Source organism: Tympanuchus pallidicinctus, unplaced genomic scaffold (genome assembly GCF_026119805.1).
Source record: "Tympanuchus pallidicinctus isolate F22 unplaced genomic scaffold, pur_lepc_1.0 scaffold33, whole genome shotgun sequence".
Taxonomy (NCBI): Eukaryota; Metazoa; Chordata; class Aves; order Galliformes; family Phasianidae; genus Tympanuchus; species Tympanuchus pallidicinctus.
In genome coordinates this window covers 1,689,988-1,711,279 of record NW_026294751.1, presented here as the reverse complement: position 1 = coordinate 1,711,279, position 21,292 = coordinate 1,689,988, and the positions used below count along the sequence as shown (strand labels likewise).

At 49.2% G+C, this 21,292-nt stretch overlaps 1 protein-coding gene across 6 annotated transcripts; it reads right to left on the bottom strand.

Moving 5' to 3' along the window:
* Positions 1–115: 115 nt before the first annotated feature.
* On the bottom strand, positions 116–21,182 carry THRAP3 (thyroid hormone receptor associated protein 3). Of its 6 annotated transcripts, XM_052698770.1 has the most exons (13): positions 21,057–21,112; positions 18,943–19,022; positions 15,295–15,379; positions 12,297–12,457; positions 9,013–9,915; positions 7,407–8,144; positions 6,340–6,512; positions 5,678–5,789; positions 5,060–5,144; positions 2,841–3,025; positions 2,003–2,195; positions 1,371–1,520; positions 116–855 (listed from the first exon to the last, which is right to left on the bottom strand). In XM_052698770.1, the coding sequence occupies exons 4-13, from the start codon at positions 12,431–12,433 to the stop codon at positions 634–636; spliced, it is 2,898 nt and encodes a 965-aa protein (XP_052554730.1). In that variant the 5' UTR covers positions 12,434–12,457; positions 15,295–15,379; positions 18,943–19,022; positions 21,057–21,112; the 3' UTR covers positions 116–633. The 6 variants fall into 6 exon arrangements, with proteins under 6 accessions (XP_052554730.1, XP_052554732.1, XP_052554729.1 ...); XM_052698772.1 differs by lacking the exon at positions 18,943–19,022 and having other exon boundaries at positions 15,262–15,379; positions 21,057–21,182; XM_052698769.1 differs by lacking the exon at positions 18,943–19,022 and having other exon boundaries at positions 21,057–21,182.
* Between the last annotated feature and the right edge of the window lie 110 nt (positions 21,183–21,292).

Genomic DNA, 21,292 nt, shown 5'->3' with positions numbered 1-21,292 from the left:
AAACAGAACAAAGCAAAGAAAAGGCATTTTTGTAAGGCCCCCGAAGTCAACTGTCTCACATTAAAAAAAAACCCATTTAAAAAAACCAAAATCATAGCAGTTTGGTCCCAACACGTTAACATTTAGATCTTTATTCACATGCTGCATCGCTTCTTACTTCAAGAACCAAAAAGAGTTTCCAAAATTATCATTTAATTGATGTTACTACACAAAGGCCTAAAAGGAGAGTATGAAATTAAAAAAACAAAACGGAATACACAACAGGGGGGAAGAATGGGAACGGGCGAGAAAACCCCGAGCCGTACTACTTCAAATTAGAAAAGAGAAACAAAACCATCGACTACTGGACTACAGGTGGGCACAAACCCAACCCCGCGGCGCCTTCGGAGCCCGTTATCAAATCAACCCCCAAACAAACACAGCCGTGCCCCGAGGGCACGGGCGGAACGGCCAGGGCCTCAGCAGCACTCAGTCGGTGCCAGACGTCTTTGGGAAGAGGCTCTCCGTGCCCCGAGCACAAGGGATGCGGCTCGGCCGCACGGAGGGGCGGAGCTGTGAGAAGGCAGGGAAGTCGGGGCCGTGTCAGGTCGTGGCAGAGCCCTCAGGGGCTGCAGGGCGTCTCCAGCGCCGCCGCTACTCGGCCGCCGACGGCAGGCTGTCCTTGTCCTCTCTGTTCTCCGCCCCGCTCTCGTCGTCTTCGATTTCTCCTTCTTCGCCGCTGAATTTATCGTGAGCCCATTTGGGGCTGGTGCTCGACTTCCTGAACATGAAACGCCCTCGGCCTCGTGGGAAGGCGCCGCGGCCGCGGCCTCTGCTCACCCACTTGTCGGCGCCTTCGCCCTCGCGGTCGTCGTGCTGCGGGAGGAAGGCAGGGACAGCAGTGACACAGAGCAGGGGGGCAGCGGGAGGAAGGCGACCCCGGGCTGCCCAGAGAGAAGGCAGGCAGCGAAATGGAATCTAGGCTTGGTCGTGTGAGGCGCAGGATGGAAGGGTGAGGATCTCACGCAGCCCAGATCGGGAAGAGAAACAAAGGAGCTGTGCTGCTTAAAACTTGCCCTTTGTCAAAGGGCCACCCGTGGGGTGACACCCTGCTACCAGCAGGAGCAGCACAGAGCCACCAGGCAGGAAGCCGGAGTCCAGCGAGGGCAGAAGGGCCAAAAGCAGCACAGGCCGGCTCCTGTGACGCTGCACAAAGGCTCTGCCACTGAGAAATGGCATCTTTCAATCGAATCTAGGGGCCAATTAAAGGCAAAGCGAGCTGCCATGAGCAGAGCTCCTCCTCAGCGGGGAGCCAGCAGCTTCCTGGTGGTCACGAGCACTGGGGCAGCCCCAGCCGTGCTGCTCAGCTGTCCCACACTCGGCACACGTACCAGGTAGTACTTCTTGCTCTTCGGCGTGTACTCGGGATCCCAATCCTCTTCTCTGCTTCTCTTCTGGAAGTCGTTGTTGCCACCACTGTTGCTGTTGTTGTTGCCTGAAAAGTTGCCTCTGCCCCATCCTCTGCCCCTCGCTCTGAACTGCTGTAACAGCAAAACATGGAAGGAAAGTCAAACAGCTGCGATGCAGCACCGCTTCCCAGCAAGCCAGGAGCGCCTGCAACCCTTCAATAACAGCTCACAGCATCTCATGGTTTTCAATCCCCACGGATGACATCACCCAGAACAGTTCATTTGGAGAGAGGTGTTTCCTGAGCACCCAAAAGAAAGCATCCAACACGCACAGACTCCTGTGTACCCAAGGCACAAAGCTGAGCCTCCCCCCCCAGCCTGCCCCACTGACGTACAGCAGCTTCCAGGCTGCACTCTGCACCTCGAGCTCAGCTGCCCGGCTGCGTTCCCAACAGCCTGGTTTGTGCTGCAGGTCTGCAGGGATCACATTCTGCCTCATCCACAACCAAGGACTTGCAGGCTTCTCCACTACAGAACGCTTTAAGCGCAGCACGAGGCGCAGTGCCTGCCTCTGACTGCCCTGCAACCGACAGCCGGGCTGGGGAAGCACTTACAAAGGTCCCTCGGGCTCTTCCTCTCTCATTTGGACCTGTGAATTCCTTAGTTCCAAGTCGGGACTTGTCAAAGCCTGTGGTGCTTTCCTCCCTCTCCTCAGGCTCCTCAGGATACTCCTCTGCCTTCACTGAATGCGAGGAGCGTGAGGACGAGGAGCTGGACCTGGACCTCTCACGCACCCGTCGGTGTTTCCTGTTTCAGTGATAGGAAATAAGGGTGGGGAACAGCATCTGGATTAATGCTCTGCAGTAACCTGATGGCTAACAAACTATTTTATCACTGCCCCCATCGACACGATGCTTTCCTTTTCCTGCTATGGAAAGTCACAGTTCAACATCAGCTGTGACGTGCAGATTGAGCTGAGGTCCCAGGGCTTCTCTGTCAAGATTCTGCTGCTTTTAAAGCACTGCTGCTGCCCGCTAGGAGATCAGCAGGCATCTGAGACCAACAGCCTCTCTCTCCTCTCAGTCTCCCTCCCAAGAGAAAGGCATTCATTCCCAGAGATTTCCAGTCCCGTGGAAAAAAATCAAGCAAATAGAAAAGGACCAAATGAAACTTGAGGCAAAGTTACTTCAGCGCTGCCACTGCCTACAACTGGAGCAAGAAGACAAAGGGACTTACCCACTGCGACACACGGCGCCTTCCCACTTCCCATTTACCTTTACCAGTTACTTTACGTTCCAGATAGACACAATGGCATCAAGAAGACACGCAGGGAACTCACTCACAGCACCGCAGTTATGTCACAGGTGCACAACCACAAATGGAGGCTGTCTCCAGCTCTTACAGCAGAAACACGAAATGCAGAAGGAAATGGCTGTGGGCTTTCCTACATACTTTTTCTTTGAGCCTTTGTGACTTTTCTCCGTTTTCTCAGCCGATCTTTCCCTCGAGTGACTCGAATCCCTGGACTCCACCGACTCTCTGGATTTATCACGTTTAAGATCTCTTTCCTTATGTTTTTTACGGCGCTCGATATCAAGGCGCAGGTCCACAGGGTCGTCCTTATATTTCCCTTCAGCCTACAAGGGCAGGGATGGGGAGAGTTCAGCACACCGACCTACAGCACCCCTAACTCAGCACCACTACTTTACTCCTGACTGCACAAACTCGTGGAGGGCAGGGGTTGATCTGAGTGCAATCGATGCTCCACCTTAAGGTGCGAAACGATGCACTGTCAAACTCGGTGTTTATCTGTTGGCTTCCCATCTTTCTACATGTTCAACTTTTGCCCTGTTTAAAACAGCATTAGAACAGCCTGCTCACAGGGGAACGCTGACACTTATGGGGCACCGCAGCCAGTGAGATGAGAGCATCTCAGAAACCCAATCTGTGTGTGTGTGTGGCAGGACTGTGTGTGGCTGACTTCCAGCCAGCAGTGCTGGAAGGCCTGGGGACACTTCTTACAGGGCAGCAGCATCCAGCATGGCAGCAGGGCTCTACAAACTTAAGGAGAAGCAGCTGTTTGCCAGCTGGAGACACCTGGGGCAGCAATCATTGAGTGCTGAGAGGTGGAGGCCACTGGAAAACGCAGTGATCAGGTTGTTTATGTGGAAGAATCTCACTGGCGTGGGGCATGGAAGGTGCCAAAAATCCACCCTGCTCTAAGCAGCACCCAGCTCGTGGCCTCTGTATCTCTTAACAGTCAGCTACACGAGCTGGTGATGCTTGCTGGAGGAATGGCTGCTAAATGCAGAGCTGGCCACAACAGTGCCTGTGGGAGAGGTGCAGCTGCATCCCCTGGGGCGCTGGGAGCTGCAGCCCTTGGGCCAGGCTCTGCTCTGGGTGCACAGCACCAGCAGCACTGCCAGCACTGTGATGGTGCAGTGCTTTGGTGGCCAGCTGCACAGCACACTGCCAGCAGCAACACAGCCCCACAGCAGCTGCTGCTGCACTGATCAGGAACTGCACGACTCGATTCGCAGCACGAAGCAGATTAATGCCTCCAATTCAATACAAAAGGATTAGTAATTCTCTAGCTGTTAAACTTTTTACTTACATGAGGTTCTACCCACTTTTTTTTGTTTAAATAAAAATGTCAAATAACGCAGCAGTGGGAGCAGGCAGGTTTTGGTTGGGTGTTTTGGCTTTTTTTGTTTTGTTTTTGCTCTTCTGCTTTCCCCAGGCAAAGAGCTTTAATTTCTACTCTGAGAACACAACTGCTCCCAACACGGTGGATGGCAGATAAGTGACAAAATCAGCAGCAGCTCCCTTATGTGGTACAGCAAACACCTATTGGGTTTGGGAGGGCACGTCTGTTTCACGGAGGGCTGGCGAGCTGTTTGGAAACCACGTTTATAACACACTCTGCCAAGCTGATGCTCAGAGTTCAGGCCCATCAAATCCATCTCACCATCGTCCATGTCAAGCCACAAGTGTTTGGAAAAAATCGAAAACAAATATGAAACAAGTAAGGTTTCAGCAGGACTGTTCAGAATCTCTTCAATGTCAACACGCACGAAGGTGAACACGCAAAGGTTAAAACCCAGAACATCGTGTTAAGCCACTTCTAAGATGGTTTACAGGCAGCACCGGGGCTTAACGAGCTGCTCAGAGCTGCTAGCACTGCATTCCCCAAGGTCTGCTCTATGTTAACCAACAGCAATCAACAGAAAGGTTGTTAGAACACCATTTATCACCCTCTTAACAGCTCAGTATTTAGCTTTACTCTCCTCTCTTTGTCATGCACGTCTTTTTGAAAACATGGTTGGCAATATGGCATGTAGACAATTGATTTGATAATACTTACAAGCAGACAAATATCACAAAAAGTCTCTTCTCTCATCATGGGCACTTGTTCCAAAAATCCTCTCATTTTTCTCAAGCTCACCTCAATTGACTTTGGGGTCATTTACCATAGTCTAACCACTTCACAAAGGTTGTTGATACATTTTTAATAAAAATTAACCCTTTGTAGTTCATTTTTAGAATTATGCCCATCCTTAAAAGAAAAACACAAACTTAAGTAGAGAGTAATTTAAACAAAAACATCACTGTTAAGTTCATGCCCAATGCACTCATTTTGTTGAATTAAACTAATCAGAGTGACAGTTCACCTTGAAGCTGGGATCTCTGGAACTTTTCGATTCCTCTTGAGAGAATCCATGTTTTCTAAAAGTACTGGGAGAAATATCTATCCTCCTGAAAGCAAAGGAAGCACAGAGGTATCAGCTCGGTTACAGGACGACAGCAGACATGAGACTCAAGATTCACTTCAAAGGAGACTGTCAGATATTCCCAAAGGGACTGAAAACTCATTTTTTCCCACTTCTGATGAAGCTACAACAGAGCATCTTAAGTTCTCTGATCCAAGAGTTCTCCTGACGTGAAGTTATTGTTCACTAAGTATCTGTTCAAGTATCTTCCAGCTGTGGACAAAAAGACATTTCACTTTTTTCAAGCTGCTCATCCAATAACATCTAAAAGATGTCAGGAACTCAAACCACAGACCAAGGCTCTGCCTCCCCTCCAGGGCATCTCTTCTGTTCCCAGATTTAAGAACTAACTTCCTTAGTCTCATCAGGGGCTGGGTGGGAGATCAGACACAACACCAAGCCACACCACGCTGCCCCCTCAGCCTGGCACAGATCCACCCATTTTCCCCTATTCTCCAGTGATTCCACAGCGAGTGCAGAGCTTAAGACCTGAAACCCCCCCCCCGCCACACCACCAACCTGTGAATTTCAGGGCTCTTTTTATTTTTAGCTGCTTCTTGTTCCATTCCTTTCTTTAGGTATTTGGTAAAGCGTTCGTTCAGCGTCATTCCTGACGATCCAAAGTGATGCTCTGTTGGAGGGTTTGAGTAAACAATGCCACAACATTAATACCACTTTTGTAAAAAGAAAGAGCTCGTCAGTCCTACAGCTTGGTCAAATCTAACAATGGTTGTCTTCCACCACCTCAAGGGAAGTTTTACAGAAGGTACAGCCAGACTCTTCTCAGAGCTACATGATAAAAGGACAAGAGAGGATTACCACAGGCTACAAGAGAAGTTCTGACCACATACAAGGAAAGCACTCCCACCACCCCCCACCCCGAAATGAACGCGGCTGAGCTGGAACATTTGAGCTCTACAGCACAGATTTTCAAAGTTCAACTGGATTCTGGATTCCACCCCAGCAACGTGATGCAAAGCACATGCTAGCACTGCTTCGAGCTGAGCTAGGTCTCTTAGAATCACCTCCACCCTGAACCATTCTATCACACCATCATTAGCTGCTTTTGTTGTCTACAACACGTCCAGCAGAGAACAACTGTCAAGCATTCAGCAGAGCCCGTGAAAAGCACTCGCATGGGGAACGCAGGGGAGCGAGTTTGAGGACAGACTCTGACCCACCTCTGACATGATGGACTATAGTCACTATGTGTTGAGCAAACAGTTCAGAAGGGCTTCGCTGAGACTGAGCAGACTGAATATGATGAAATATGGAACGAAACTCCTGCTCTTTTTTGTTGCTGTGCACAAGGTCACGACACAGCTTGCGCTCCTGAGCCAGTATGCCGCTTGGACTGGAGAAACAAACAGGCCACACAAAACAGAACACAGGAATCAGGTTCAAGATGACCAACAGTTCAGAAGCCAGAAGCTGACTTTGTAACGTCACGCTACGAAATCACCTCAAAAAGCATTCAATAGCTTGAGCAGATTGCTTATTTCAATCCCTGAAATGCAGTGATCCAGGTTACCGTAATAATTCAGATCACCTGCTGCTCTGTAGCTGGAGGCAGCACGGCCACAAACGCAGTGAGATACAACTCCTTCTGACACCACAGCTGGCTGCAATCCTCCGCTGCCGTTCTCAAATCCCAGGTTAACTTCTAACATCCCACACGAGCACATCAACACTTACTGGCTGCTTCTGTCCCAGCGCGCTCTCTGAAGTACACTGTACTGTCTTAAGATTTCTTGAAACAAGGCAGATGGCTGTCAATGCTTCCTAGAGTTTCGGTAATACTACGTTGAGAATAAGTGTAAGTGCTCTCCAGAGGAAATGCCATTTAAGCTGCACTGTCATTTCACTGTACCTCTAATTTGCTATTAGCAAGAAGCCACTAAGCAGCCAACTCTTTCCAGAGGCCGCTGTAACACAGAAAATGATGCAGAAGCATTGACATTCTGAAATGGCCTTACATCTAGTTGTAGAAAAAAAATCAGGGAAAGTTATTTGACCTTTGTACTGTACCTTCAGCACCTGTAAAGCAGCAACCCCTCCAACCTCCCGCCATGCAGAGGGGCCACACAAGTCCTTCAGTGCCAGAACAAATCCAAGCTTCCGTCCACAAAAACCATACACTGTGATATTTATCCTGCCTCACAGCTCACACACAGGCAAAGGGGCTCCAGACCAGAAACAGGCAGCCCAAATCACCACTTCAGCAGCCCCAAACCACAGCACGACTTACCGCGCAAGATCTTCATCGAAGGAATCCATCCGAATATTGACCTGTGCCTCACGAGTGATGGAAAAGGAGGACTTGCCAGGAGCCAGCCCGTCTCCTTTGGAACCTGGCTTCTCCTTTACCTCGGAGGCTTTCCTCGGTGGGGGAGAAGAGCTTTTTTCCTGGCTCGTTTTGTAAGTGGTCACCCTAAAATTCTTTTCAGGGACAAAGCCCCGGTGACCCGGCTCAGCTCTCTTGGACGCCGGCCTCTCTTCCTTTTTAGATCTCTCCGAATAGCTCTCCTCCTCCATTTCCTCAGACTTCCTCTGCTTCTCTTTCCCAGGTGGCAAGAACACCACTCCTTCCCATTTGCCTTGCCTATCCTCCTCTTGACTTTTACTCGACGCCGCCACCACTTTAGACATAAATTTGGGCTCATCATCAAAATCTGAATCCTTACGGCTCTTTGCCTTTTCTTTCTTTTCCTGATCATCCGTTTCCTCCTTGCCATAATGACTTTCCTTGTGGAACTCCGGTGCCTTTGGCTTGTCAAAGTCATCTCGGAACTTGTAGCGCTTGGGCGACTGACTGCCACGATATCCCTTCTCAGAATCTGCTTTGGATGCATAGGAATCAGATTTGGCCTTTCCGTCTGTTGATCCCTCAGAGAAATTCCCTTTCTCTTTGTTTTTTTCCTTCTCCACATTTGTCACTTTCTGATCTTTGTCTTTCCCATTCTCTGTCTTCTGCTCTTCCAGATACCTGTGCAGAAAATAGACATTGCTGTTAATTTCCTTATTGAGAGAGGCTAACATTCCAGTGAAAAGCAGCCACATTTCACAGAACACCAAGCTATGCTTGCACAGAGGGCCCTCAGCAGTTAGGATGTACAGCAGATTTCTCAGCCTGGACTTAGGCTTTCAGATGTTGATAAATTCAACAGATGTACAACAAAATGGATATGCAGAGCTGATGAAATGAGGCTTACAACAAATAAGACAGCTCACCCACCGATGTATTTTAAGGAAAATAGTAACATCTTACCCAATTGGTTTGTTTACTTACAAACCTGCTTCGGGAGAACAACACATCAAAACTTTCAAACTGGGCTGTTCTGCTTTAAACAACATACTGGAAATAAAAGGCTCAAAAGCTACTTCAAATTTGGGATGCAAGTTTCATAGGTAAGCTAAATATTTCATGACAGACTGCAAATACAAATAAAAGCAAAAAGGTTAACAGAGGAGAATATTTACTTTGCTGGGAGAAGACAAAACACTCAGTGAGAACAATTCATCACAAGATAATTTAAAGCATCATGTTTTAAAGCAGTCACTAAGCAAAACCTGAGCTTTGAGGAAAGAGCAGTAAAGCCTAAGGACGTCAGCCCAGAGCTCTGCAAAGCCCAAACCAGAGCTTTCTCCTTTCCTTTTTTAAAGTTCAGACATCCCTGAGAGGGAATCGATGCAAAACAGCTTAAAGAATCGACTTGAAAGCACTTAGGAATGCTCCCATCCCCTGCACTCCCCGGACCTCAGCCCAGCTGCAGACACGAGCAGTGTGCACAGGGAGTGCCTGCCCACGCACAGCACCATCAGAGCGCTGCCACGCAAAGGAACACGCCACTTGCCTCTTGGAGAAGGCTCCCCCACCAGGAGCCGTGGTTTCCTCCTTCTGAGATGCACCATACATGGAACTGATGGGCGTGGGACTTTTGCACACAGGGCTCTTTCTTGTTGGGCTCAGACCCGACGAGCCGTGGTCAAACGGGCTCTGATGAGACCCTGCCTGAAAGGAGGCGCTGCTCTGTGAGGCAGAGCTCATCTGCGAGGGGTTGGACAGCGGGGAGCTCGACTTCTGCAACGGACTTGGCCGAGGAGAACGCCGCCTCACCACCACCGACTGCAGGGGGCTTTTTAACGCAGGGCTGCGTTCCCTCGGGCTGAGCTCAGGCGCAGCAGCTCTCGACGCCGAGCTGCTGCCGTAGGCCGACACGTCTTGCCACGGCTTTGATCCCTCAGACGCCTTGGCATCTTGAGCAGCTGCTCCCGAAAACGGCTGCTCCTTCGAATCGTCACCTTGGTTTTCTCCCGCGGCCTGAGACGCTCGGGCTTCCTTGGAAGATGACTTTTTGTCCTTCCCAGATTTACGCTTGGAAGACTCGACTCGGCTGTGGTTGGAGGAGGACCGAGAAGAGGAAGACCTCCTGGAGCGGTCGGATGACGACTTATCAGAATTCCTGGAGTGACTTCTGGACCTCGGGGAAGGAGATCTTCTCTTGGGGGAGCGGGAGCGCGACCTCCCCCTGCGAGGGCTGTAAGCTTGGCGGTAGTTTTGCCAGTTAGACCTGTAGTTCCCATATCCTCCTCTGTTATATTGGCCCCACGGATAGAAGCCTCGATTCCGGCCTCGGAAATAATACGGTCTCCTGTATCCTCTGTTATGACCTCTGAAATCCCGGTTCTGATAGACTCTTGGATGGTTCCTTTCCCTGTTATGAGATGGAGAATACGACCTTGAACGGGACCTAGAACTGAGAAAAAAAAAAATACATCTTATTATTATTGGCACCACCTAATATTTGAAGTCTCATCTCCCACCTCCTGTCATCCTCGCTTATTTTGTACACTCCTAAAATTCTGACCGAGATGAGATACCACTCCTTTGCATGGAAAGTCAAAGCACAACACACAAAGATGAGAAGGGCAGCACTGGAGCACACAGTGCACTGCTCTAGAGATCGAGTTCCAAAAGGTGAACCAGCTGCCACAGTTCCAATGCTCCAACAGAGGGATGCAACCCCACAGCCTGACGCCACGAGGGGGCAATGCTCGGCACTCCCTCTGCTCACTTCCTCCCTTGAAAGCTCTGGCTATTCAGAAAGAATGGAACTGAATCCAAGACAAGTCCAAAGCCTGCAAGGGGATTGATTTAAAAGACAAAACATTAAGGGGGGGAATTGTGTCGATGTCTCTACCACTCAAAAATTCAGAATTGCAGTTGTGTAACTGCTCAGAAGCCCCACAGTAGCTCAGGTTTCAATGCTATCTTTACAGCAAGGATTCCCCAGCTGGTGGAAAAAAAAACACAAACACAGTTATGCTGGAAGTCTGAGATTTTAAAATCAGAGAAAGTGCCCAGAATACTGGGCTTAAGGAAGAAGGACTTTGCAAAATGGAACTGAAGCTATTTCCACACTCCCTTCTTATGTTAAGAGACCCACGCAGCTCTGTCAAACACACACTGGTCGTGTGTATCTTCTGCAGCAATTCTACTAGCCCTGGCCAGCTAACACATTCTGCTTCAGCTCTAGAACACCCACTGCTATGCAACAGTTAAAGCCATAAAGAAAGCAAGAAACTTCAGGCAGACTGACGCAGCAACAGAACTTAGAAACACAGCTGGTCTCCAGAAGGAAGAGCAGAATAATTGCTGTGACCCACGCTGCACAACCCAATGGATCCCTGTGCCAACAGACCACAGACTCACCTCAGCAAACGTCCCAGCACCACGCCAGAAGATTTGTCTGCACCAACACCCTCCATACTGATCTTTATTTAATGTTCTTTACAAAGCAGTAGATTCAGCAGCAGTACGAAGGAAACAACCATGCTGGCAAAAGCTGCCTTTGTTTTCAGCCACCACAGCTCCCTCACAGCTAGGCAGATCATCCCAAATGACAGCGAGTTTTCCAGCATTCCCTCTGCAGAGAACTTGGTCTGATGGAAATCTCCGCCTCTGGCCGAGTTTTGTCATGCCCTCTCTCTCCAACTGCATGTTTGGTTCACTCTGCATTTTCAGAATCTCTAATTGTTAACAGTTGCAAGTGTTTACAAACTACTGGCTTCAGAAATGGTACTCCTTTAAGGTTACTGAAAAAGCAGCTGAACCCCATTATCCCCAGCCCAACGACAATCTCTTTGCCAGATATAAAACACTCAGCTGAAAGGAAAGGAAAAGGCAGCCGTCCTGACAGCCGAGGAAGAAAGGGCCTTTAGCTGGCCTGACAGAAGCACTTCAGGGGGGCAAAAACAACTACATGAATCACAGAATCATAGAATCACCAAGGTTGGAAAAGACCTAAAAGATCACCCAGTCCAACTGTTCATCTATTCCCAATAGCTCCTATATATGGAATATATACTATTCATGTATACTATAATATAATACTATATGAATATTATTGATTTCTCAAAGCTACCTGCAACAAAACGAGCTTTCTCTACCTCACACATCCAGAATTTGTGCTTTTGTTAACTGACTGCTGTATGTTGAGGTGAAAGGCAGGGAAACAAACCAAAAAAAAATTTGCCCCCATCTTTCCTAGTTGTGCCTATTAACTGACATGGAGACTCGACTGCATTTTTAAGACAGAAAAAGCATGCAACATGTGCAAAAGCCTCTCAAGTCTGGGATCAATTATATCCAAAGCTTAGAAAAATAAACCCGATATGTTTAACAACACAAAGGAGCAGGTTTTGCTATGAATCTTCCCTGCTCTGACCACAGAACAGCTGAGGACCACTCACCAGGAACTGGCTGGGCACGGTCAGCAGGTGGTGAGCGATTTCACTCTGCACCACTTGTTCTATATATATAATAAACATGTATATATGAAATACATATTTTTAATCATCAATATTGTTTTCCCTTCCTCTTCTGTCCCATTAAGCTGTCTTTAATCTCAACCCACGGTTTTACCTTCCCCAGTTCTCCCCCTCCCCACCACTGCAGTGCTGAGCTGCCTGCAGGTTAAAGCACAACACGTCCGGGTTGGCAGGAAGCACCCAAAGACACAGGACACCATCCGTCCTAACAGGTAACCCCAGGCTTCCACGGGAAAGAAGCAAAGCACCTGAGCAGGAGAGAGGAAAATCAGGCACACGCACAGACCAGAGGGCTGCACACACTCACCTGAGCCTGCGTTTCCTCGAGCGTGAAACAGAGCGAGAACGGGAACGGGATTTGGAGAAGGAACGCGAGCGTGACCTCGACCCGGATCTCGAACGAGAAGAACGAGATCCAGATTTGGATTTGTTGGTTTTAGACATCTTGAGAGCAGCCGTCGGTCACACCTGGAGGAAACAGCGAAAGGAAGTCACTGGGACGGGGAGTCGCACCTCAGAGCTGGGGGAACAGGCGGCACCTGCAGCCCGACCTCCGCAGCCACGTGGAGCTCGGCGAGGCTGCAAACAGGGGCGCTTCAAGAGGCTGCCTGCTAACAGCCCCAGGCAGCTGAATTCAGAACAGAACATTTATTTCAGCTGAAGGAGGAAATCTGCAAAAAGAATAAAAGGTTTTAACCCAGAATGGTTATGGATTTGAGCGCTACAGTTGAAAGCAACAAGTTAATGGGAAAACCAGAAACAGGCAGAGGCCGTGCAGCTAGCTTAGGCATGACAACCTTTAAAGAGACATTTAATTTCAACCACATCACAGCAGTACAGACAGAACCAACAAGCACGTTTTGTGATCTCCTTCCCACAGGAGCAGCGACAAACCAAATGCACCGGGGTGACAGGTCAGAACAGCTCTGGTGTCTCTTCTGTCCTGCAGTTACACTGCTTGCAATGGTTGACCTATTTAATCTCTGGTATCCAGCCATAAACAAAATTCCTTAGAATTTAACATTTGATCGTGTTGCAAAATATGCTCCAGGATTTGATTCCCTGCTGGTTTCTCTTTCAGTTCAGTTCTTCAGATGCTTTGGAAATGGAAAATGCTTTGGTCCCTGACCTGGAGAAGAGGAAGCAAACTCCACTCCCTGCCTCCTCAGATTAAGTTGCCCATTGCTATTTGCATTCACAGAAACCCGAGAGCTCAGCTGCAGGCTAGCAAAGGAAGCAGATGCCAGGGAAGCTGGTGTTGGGATTCTCGACTGTTCCACACAGGGGCTGGGATAAAGATCTGAACTCCGCAGCGCCACAGACAGTTGATTAAGCTGAGAAGAGAAACTGCACTCATTAATCAATACTTAAGTTTCATTCAGAACATAGGAAGCCTATCTAGCATTGAACAGGCCACTGACTTCAGCCCACCATCTGCATCGTGTGCTTCACATGAAGGAAAGCAAGACTTCTGGAAGAGCACATCGTCATATCGTCAGGCAATTTTTGCATGAAAAGCCAGTAATGGTTTTGGAGAGGCTTCAGCAGGTGCTTCCCTCTCAGCACTGAGCACTCACATAGGAAACAGAGCACCACGCTGGTGCTGTGCTGAGAACTCTTGCTGTTTCCCTTGGCTTGGATTATACAGGCACTCAGTTCGATCAGATCACTGCTCTAACTTGAAAATTAATACCACAAAAAAGAAAAAAACCTCATTTCAAGCAGCTCAACTGACCATATACATTCCAGAGCCAACAGAGGAGCAGGCATTTGTGGCCAGATAGGAATACCATCTTCAGCAGCTTGGCAGACCAATCAGGTTAAGACAATGAGGAAGCCAAAGAGGTGAACCACAGCCCAACATACACTGCCCTTAGTAACATCACCAAACACGTAGTGAGATCAGCTCTGATCCCTTCAACCCCTCCTGAAGCTGCTTACTCCTGTGCTGACAAATCAAGTCAAGGAACTGATCCAGCTGCAATGCCACTTAAAAAAAAGAAGCCAAGTCTAAGTCCTCAGAAGCCCAGAAAAGGACCTTAAAAGTATCACCTGCTTGAAGCCATTTACGTCTTTGTAGTTCACCTGGATTCAAGCACTTACCAGCTAAACATTAGCGTGGTACAAGTCCCAGAAGTTCCTTTGATTTTGTAGTTATTGTTAATCCTTGCCAGTGTTTTTCTATTGACACATTCCTAACCTGAGCTAATTCCTACTAGAATAGGAATCAAACTGCTGTGCTCTACAGCAACCTCAAGGTTAAGCAAACCCAGTGTTGGAGACATTTCATCTCCCACGTTAACAGGGAGTTGTAACCTTACTGCCATACACAGGCAGTCCTTCTAACTATTATTTACTAACTATTATTTACTTACTGAGATAAAACGTGTCCCTGTGCTGAAAAAAACTGCTCTGGGATACTCTGCTCTTACAGTGCTTCCTACTGATTGCTCTCACTTCAGACACAGCTGTAAAGGAAGTAAAGATGAGCTGTGAGAGCAGCGGCGCCCATCCACTTACCTCAGCGGTTCTGTTTCCCCACTGAAGATGGTGCTGCACCCCCAGAGCACACACAGAGCCTCACACAATGTTTTGCAAAGCATTAGAAAGTAAAGTGTGGCTGCTCCTGAGTGGGAATTACAGCAGAAGCTGTGCTGACTCCACATTAGCAATCTGCTCTGACAGGGGTCACACTTCCTCCCTGCTTGCAGTGAGACAACTGCCTTCCCACAGCACTGACTCCCTCTACCTTAAAAGGGACACAATTGCATCTGCTGATCATCAGAAAGTTTTCAGATGGAGAACCAGCAGCCTGGAATCTTCTCATTGACAAAATTCCTTGCTTGGAGGCTATTACAAAATCAAAAGTTGGCCTTTTTCATTTCTAAGCCCTCTCACTGCAATCATACTCAAGTAATGCAGTAATAGAGAATGCTCTCACTAAGCCACTTCAACGGACTTCGCCCAGAAAAACTTTGTCATGAAACAGTGTCAGCAAAGTTAATGTTTTATGGGCTTTATGTCTTCTGACAGAACTCAACTCTGCTCCAAGCAGTAAAAAAAAAATCACTGCCAAATCCACTACTGTCAGAAACTTCCTGTGGGTGCCCAGGCCTCACAACAGTTTTACGCTGCTTTTCAAGCAGCCACTGACTGAAATCAATGCTTTGCACAGCAACACGGACAACAAAGAGAATCAACTGAGTTTAACTTGCAGCACGACCAGGAGCAAAGATGGTAGAAGTATCCAAATCCCCAAACAGTTTTACCACCTTTGAAGATCCTGTTTTCTGTCGCATGCCCACCTGCTCGAGCAGATTCACACTCTGCACCCTTCAACAGTCAGTTTTACTGTCTGAGTTGTGTCAAATATGAAACCAGGAAACAAACCTGAAATGAGAAGAGAACATATTGAAGCACTCAGTATTTACACGTTTATTTTCAGCTGTCAGCAAACAAAAGGAGCCAGCTTCCTCAATTCCAGCATCAAGTGCAGCAGCCTTTGTCCCAGCCAAGATCCCTGCCTGCAACTTTAAAATCCCAGGAAACAGAAAATCTGAGCAATTAGAAATGCAGTCCTACAGCATCGTGCCATTTGCAGCTCCATAAAAACTGCCACGCTCCTTAATTCATCTGCGTGCCAGCAGAGGTAAGTGGCACCTGGGGATGTCAGGAGGTGGGGGTAAGAACTGACAAATGTTAGGTAAGACACAAGAATGAAAGACAGGAAATCAGAGGAGGCACTGAGCAGAACTCAGCAATAACCAACCACGACCTTCAGCACAGACAAACTACAGATCATCCAGCACAGCACCGATGGCACCAGTTTCACTGCTGCAAACTGTGCCTTAGTGATGAGATCTGAGCTAAAAGCCTCAGTCCCAGCCTCATCGCAAGGAACCGGAGCTTAGCTTTCTCAAAGGCAAATTAAAAAGACAAAAAAAAAAGACCATGGCAGCTTTGACTACCATAAATGCCTCCATCTCAGGTTGAAAGATGAAAACAATGTTCCTAAGTCAGCTAAGCACAGCTGCGCTTCTCAGCACGTGCTTCAAAGTTCATTAAGGGCTCAAGAAGAAGAGCAAGCACTCAGCCAGTGCTGACAGGAGGCTGACGACAGAAGTTACCTGTGCCCTACAACCACCCTCCATCCTCCTCAGCAAGAACTCTGCTGGACAGCCTGCTCAAAAGATCCAGCACAGCACGTTCTACTCCAGTAGGTGCCAGACACGCTTCAGGGGACAAAAGTTATGATTACTCTGCCATGGTGAGAGAAGCATTCATTTGTCAATAGCTGCTCCAGTCTCTCTCCGCTCTGCTTTCAAAACTAAGATTTTCCTTCAAGTGTGTTTGAGCTTTCAGATAATTAAAAACAGATTCTATACAACGGCTGGAAAATTATTTATAGGTTCTTCCAATAAAGAGTGATTCTGCACATTGTTCTTTTGGATAAATCCCTTCCAAACTGCGTGACCAGCTGCAAACCTGTAGATGATTTTATTTCTGACACCAGTTCCTTGGCTACAAGCCGTTTGATACATCTTTGAGCTTTAAAAGCCTTGTGTTTTTATGTGGCACTGACAAGGAGCTCAAAGAAAAGGTCGATCAGATATCAGCATGTTTGCCTCTGAAACAGAAGTCAGCAGCTGGACTTCCTGGGGAGCACGGAAGAAAAACATCTACAATAAGAAGGGAAAGCCTTCTCAGCATCTTCCTTCAGACCCAAACAACCCGGGAACAGAAAGTCAGCAGAAAGTTCAGATCTTTCTCAGAAGCGACTGAGTTCTCGCTTAAGTAAAAAAAAGGGAATAAGAGATTTAAACTCATTGAGATAGTGACAAATGCTTACATTTCACAAGCACAGTGAAGGATTCTGATATCATCCAGTCACCCAATGTAGAAAGGGCTGAACGCAAATGCTTGCTCAGCGTGTGCACAGATCCTGAACTCAGGAAACCAATCTCATCCACAGCCCTACAGGAGCAATTAACTGAAATAATTCATGCAGATAAACGGGGCTTGAAATAATCAGGTACACAACTCCCTCCAGACACCATGTATCCAACGCTCTGTTACGGCGCAGCTTGGACTCCTTAACGCTGAGTCTAATTCTCCTGAGAGCAGGATTTCAGCTTACAGCTCCCTGAGCAGCGCTGTGTGCTCTCACAGCACAGAACCTATGGGGTTACTGGCCAAGCTTTCAGTCTCCCTGTCAAGATGACAATGAAATGAGACAGCAAGGAGGACACACGCTGGCTGGCTACAGAGCTGCAGCATCCTCCCATCCGGAGCTTTCCTTTCCCTGCCGCCACCTCACACCGCAAATCAGAGCAGGCTGAAGACGGCTGGGTGATGGAGCTGGGGGTGAAATTCGGAGCAGCTCCATTTGCTTGCACATCAAAGGAGCCACGAGAGGCTCCGTTATTCCTGCACAGGTACAGCAGGGGAGAACAGCACAGTGACAGCACAGAGGGGGCTGGCAGATGGCAGCTCCTGGGGCAGGACAGCATCGGCAGGGCGCCCAGCATCCCACAGCCAGGCTGGGTGGCACTCGGGGCTTTTATTCTTTGTGTGGATGCCACAGCTTCCGGTTACCATGGAGCGAAACACTGCAAACACCATTCTCAGCTGGCATGAAATGTAATCCCATGATTTGACTATTCATAGCTCTGACACGATAAAGCTAAATTAAGCAGGAGCTCTTAACTTTCCCTGACCCAGTGGCAATGACTGCCCTGTCACTTAGCCCCTGCTAAGAGGGGATGATATTTCCCTTCATGCAAACGAGCTGTGGAGCTCAAACCCAGCCTGCCAGCCACCAACAAAATGGCACCTGCTTGTTCCAGCCACTGCCCCAAAGTGCAGCAGCAACCAGGGGAGGAACAAGATGAGCCCTGTGCTGAACCTAACCTGCTCCCCTCCTTCATGAAAACCACTAAGGAGCCTGCAGCCACGCTTCCCCCTTGCAGAGCTGGGTCTTCTTGCTGAAAAAGAACCCACTGATAGCTGAATTATACTGAGCTGTATGGATAAATGCACAGCAGCAGCTCTGTCACACAGAGCAATTCTCTGCGCCGTGGTAATTCAGAAGAAACCAAATGACCCCAAAGCCTTGATATTTTGCTGGCACACCAAGCTATTAAACACACCTCAGCACGCATAAACTTCTCCAGATACGAGAAGTTCAAGGTCTGTGTAATGCTCCAGCAGTAACAAGTTCAGACACGGCTAAGTGCCATTTTGCCAACACAGAACCAAAAAGGCTGAGAAAGAAAAAAAAATAAAGCAAAATCTGCTGACTTGCATGGCTGAGCACTCATATCCTGGTGCTTTGTGCACGGAATGTTTTTGCTTCCTAACAGCATCAACCATGCTCCTCTGCAGGAAACCGATCTCAAAAATCACTAACAAACTCACTGAACACAGACCTGCCTTCACCTGGATGACAAAATGTTTTCTTAAACAGAGTTTATAAAGCTTCCTGGCTTAAATAAGCTGCAGAAAACAGCAGACAGCTAAATCACATTATCATGACCCTGAGAGTAGGATGCCTATTTAGTTTGCAGTGCAGATCCTTTAGTCAGGGTAGAATTAGAAGCTCAGAAGTTCACTCCAGAGGTGCAGGGCTGCTCCTGGAGTCTCTGCACACAGAACAGCAGCACTACGGAGCCCACAGAAACCTGCCTAGACAGCCCTTGCTGAAGGAATGAACTATGGTCCGGTTTTTCCCCCACAACAGACTGTGTAAAGCAACACAGAACTAAGAATGAAAAGAGCAGAGCATAAACCCAGCATAAACACAGACACTTCTCCAGACAAGGAGCCACAAGCAGAGACGGGCATGGATTGAACACAGCACACACCTGCTGCCGTCAGCTACAGGCACGCCACACAGCAGCCACTGCTATGCTCCCCTACAGCAACACCCTCAAGAGATACCAGGAGGAACTTACAGCGTGTCCTTGGTGCAGCCAGGTCGCCTTTTCACCGTAAACTACCAGGTAAGTATCAAGAGCTTCTCACTTCCTTATGCCTGGGTGAGAAAGGAGGCTAACTGAAAGGCCTGCAAGTCCACACAGCACCATGTCCTGCGAGGAAAACCCAGGTGGGAAGTGCAGAACTGAGCAGTGATGCAGCTCAGCCCCCAGAACTCCGCAGCTCCCTGCTGTGCTGACAGCAGCGCTCACAAATCCCATGTTCTCATACGTACAAGTGCATAAAACTCAGTAATATCTCAGGACACTGAGGCCTACCTGCTAGAGTACTGCCTTGAGAGCTACGTTTTTAGCAGGCTGTGCTAATTTAAGGCCTTCTGAGGTAACTCAGAAAACTAATTTGTTATACATGCCTCTCCCTACTCCTAATTTAGCTGAAACAAGAAGTTCACACTAAGGAGAATGTGAAACTAAAATATAAGAATCCAACAGGAAATCAGATATGATCACAAGGCCCTGGAGCCTGCCAAGTACTCTGGATAACAAAAGCCTGAATTTTTGACAGCTTTCTTTGCTAACTACCTGACTTTATGTGCAGTTAGATGGCCTAACAAGCAACGCAGCTCACAAAGCCAGCTGCTGCCTCACTGTGCTAAGCCCCTGCAAAGCGACAGAGCGAGCATTCAGAACTGCTGAGTTCCTCCAAACACTCTGCTATGCCTCAGTAACCATTTCTCCAGCCTCTACAACGCACTCCCTTGAAGGCAATTGGCAATTTCCAAAAGCCAACGCTTCTCAAACAAACGGAAATCAGGTTCCACAACCAACACCCACACAGAAGTCCTCCTCAGCCACAGCACTTGCCAGGAGCAAAAAACAAAAGACACATTGGAAACAGACCTAAAGTTTCACATCAGCCTTCCCATAAATTACATTAATTAACGATCTGCCCTCGCTACTAGAGGGAAGGAATATTGCAGGAGTTCCTTGCAGAGAGTAATTGGGTGATTGAGCTGGCCGTGCTCTTTGGAAAGCTTGCTGAGTGACCCAGCAGCCTCATGCACACAACGCTGAAGCAGCAGCTGACAGAGGCCCTCCTCCTTCCCCACATTCAGCTAATGTACATCTACAATGCTTCCCAAGCAATTGGGCATGCTGCTCTCTTCAATAATGCACGTTTGGGTGAGATGCATTAAGGCACACCAAGACAAGCACTTCTCTTACAACCAGCCTAAAAGAGGAGCACTCCTGCCAGATGGGCAAGGAGGAAGCACTGTGCAATCCCTAACCCGGCACACCCCGTGTGGCAAACAGCTCACCCTGCACCTCTCAAGGTGCCAAACAGCCCTTCTCCTGAACTTATCTCATCACACGTATTTAGAAAGCTGTACAGGAGACAATTACAGCACTAATTATCCTGTGAAGATTTCAAAATATCTTTAAAGGAGTCTGGAAAATTAACCTCTCCCAAGCAAATAAAGTTAGGATCACTCTCAAATTAGAGAAAAAGGCGATTCGAGGCACACACGTGATTCTGTGCCCAGAGCCACGGCACGGCATCACCCAACTCCACAGAACCCCTCCGTCTACGAAACCCACCGTGCAGTCAGCGCTGAAGGGCTCCGAGCGCTGCCCATTCCCTTCCTCCCCCCCGGGCCCATCCGCCCGCGGGGCGATCCCGATGATGGGAGAAAGCGCCCAGAGGCCGGCTACAGGGCAAGGCTCGGGCGGAAAACGGGAATCCCCGGGTCGAGGAGCCCGGATGAGGCGCCGTGGAAAGGCCTGTGCCTGGAACGGCCCCAACCGGCCGTGTGCCGCCAGGAGGCGGCGCGGGGCCCGGCCCGGACACGAGGGTTCCGGAGATCTCCGGGAGCGCCCTAAGCACCGCCCGGGGCTCCGCGGGCAGCACGTGGGACCCGGAGCTGGGACGGGGGGAGAGGGGGGGGGCGCCGCGGTGAGGCCCGGGATTGGGGGGGGAGGGAGGGGAGGGGCGGCGAACAAGGCCAGGCTCAGGAGGGGAGAACGAGAACGGCCCGTGCGCGTCGTGCCCGCGGGACGGGAGGAGAAAGAGGGGAAGGGGCCGACGGCGGAGCGAGGGAAGGGCGGCGCCACGTTGGGCCCGCGGCACTCACCGGACCCAACTCCGCCTGCGGCCTCCTCAGCGGCCAGGCGCCTCCACCTCCTCCTCACGCACTTCCGCTTCGCGCCCGCCCGCCGCCCGCACGCAGAGGCTGCCGGGAGGCGCAGTCCGAACCCCTACGGCGCTCCACCGCTAGCGGGGCGGGACGAACTGCATATCCCAGCGAGCCCTGCGCGGGGACGTGACGTCACTTCCGCTTCCTCCCTTGCCCGCCCCTCACGCCACCAA

What these genes read in the sequence shown, in the direction of transcription:
- THRAP3 (XM_052698772.1), bottom strand. Translation starts at nt 12,433, where the DNA reads ATGTCTAAAACCAACAAATCCAAATCTGGATCTCGTTCTTCTCGTTCG. An exon ending in AAGAGCCCTGAAATTCACAG is followed by an intron (nt 5,145 to 5,677) that starts GTTGGTGGTGTG and finishes CTTTGCTTTCAG; the next exon opens with GAGGATAGATATTTCTCCCA. An exon ending in CCAGAGATCCCAGCTTCAAG is followed by an intron (nt 3,026 to 5,059) that starts GTGAACTGTCAC and finishes CTGCCCTTGTAG; the next exon opens with GCTGAAGGGAAATATAAGGA.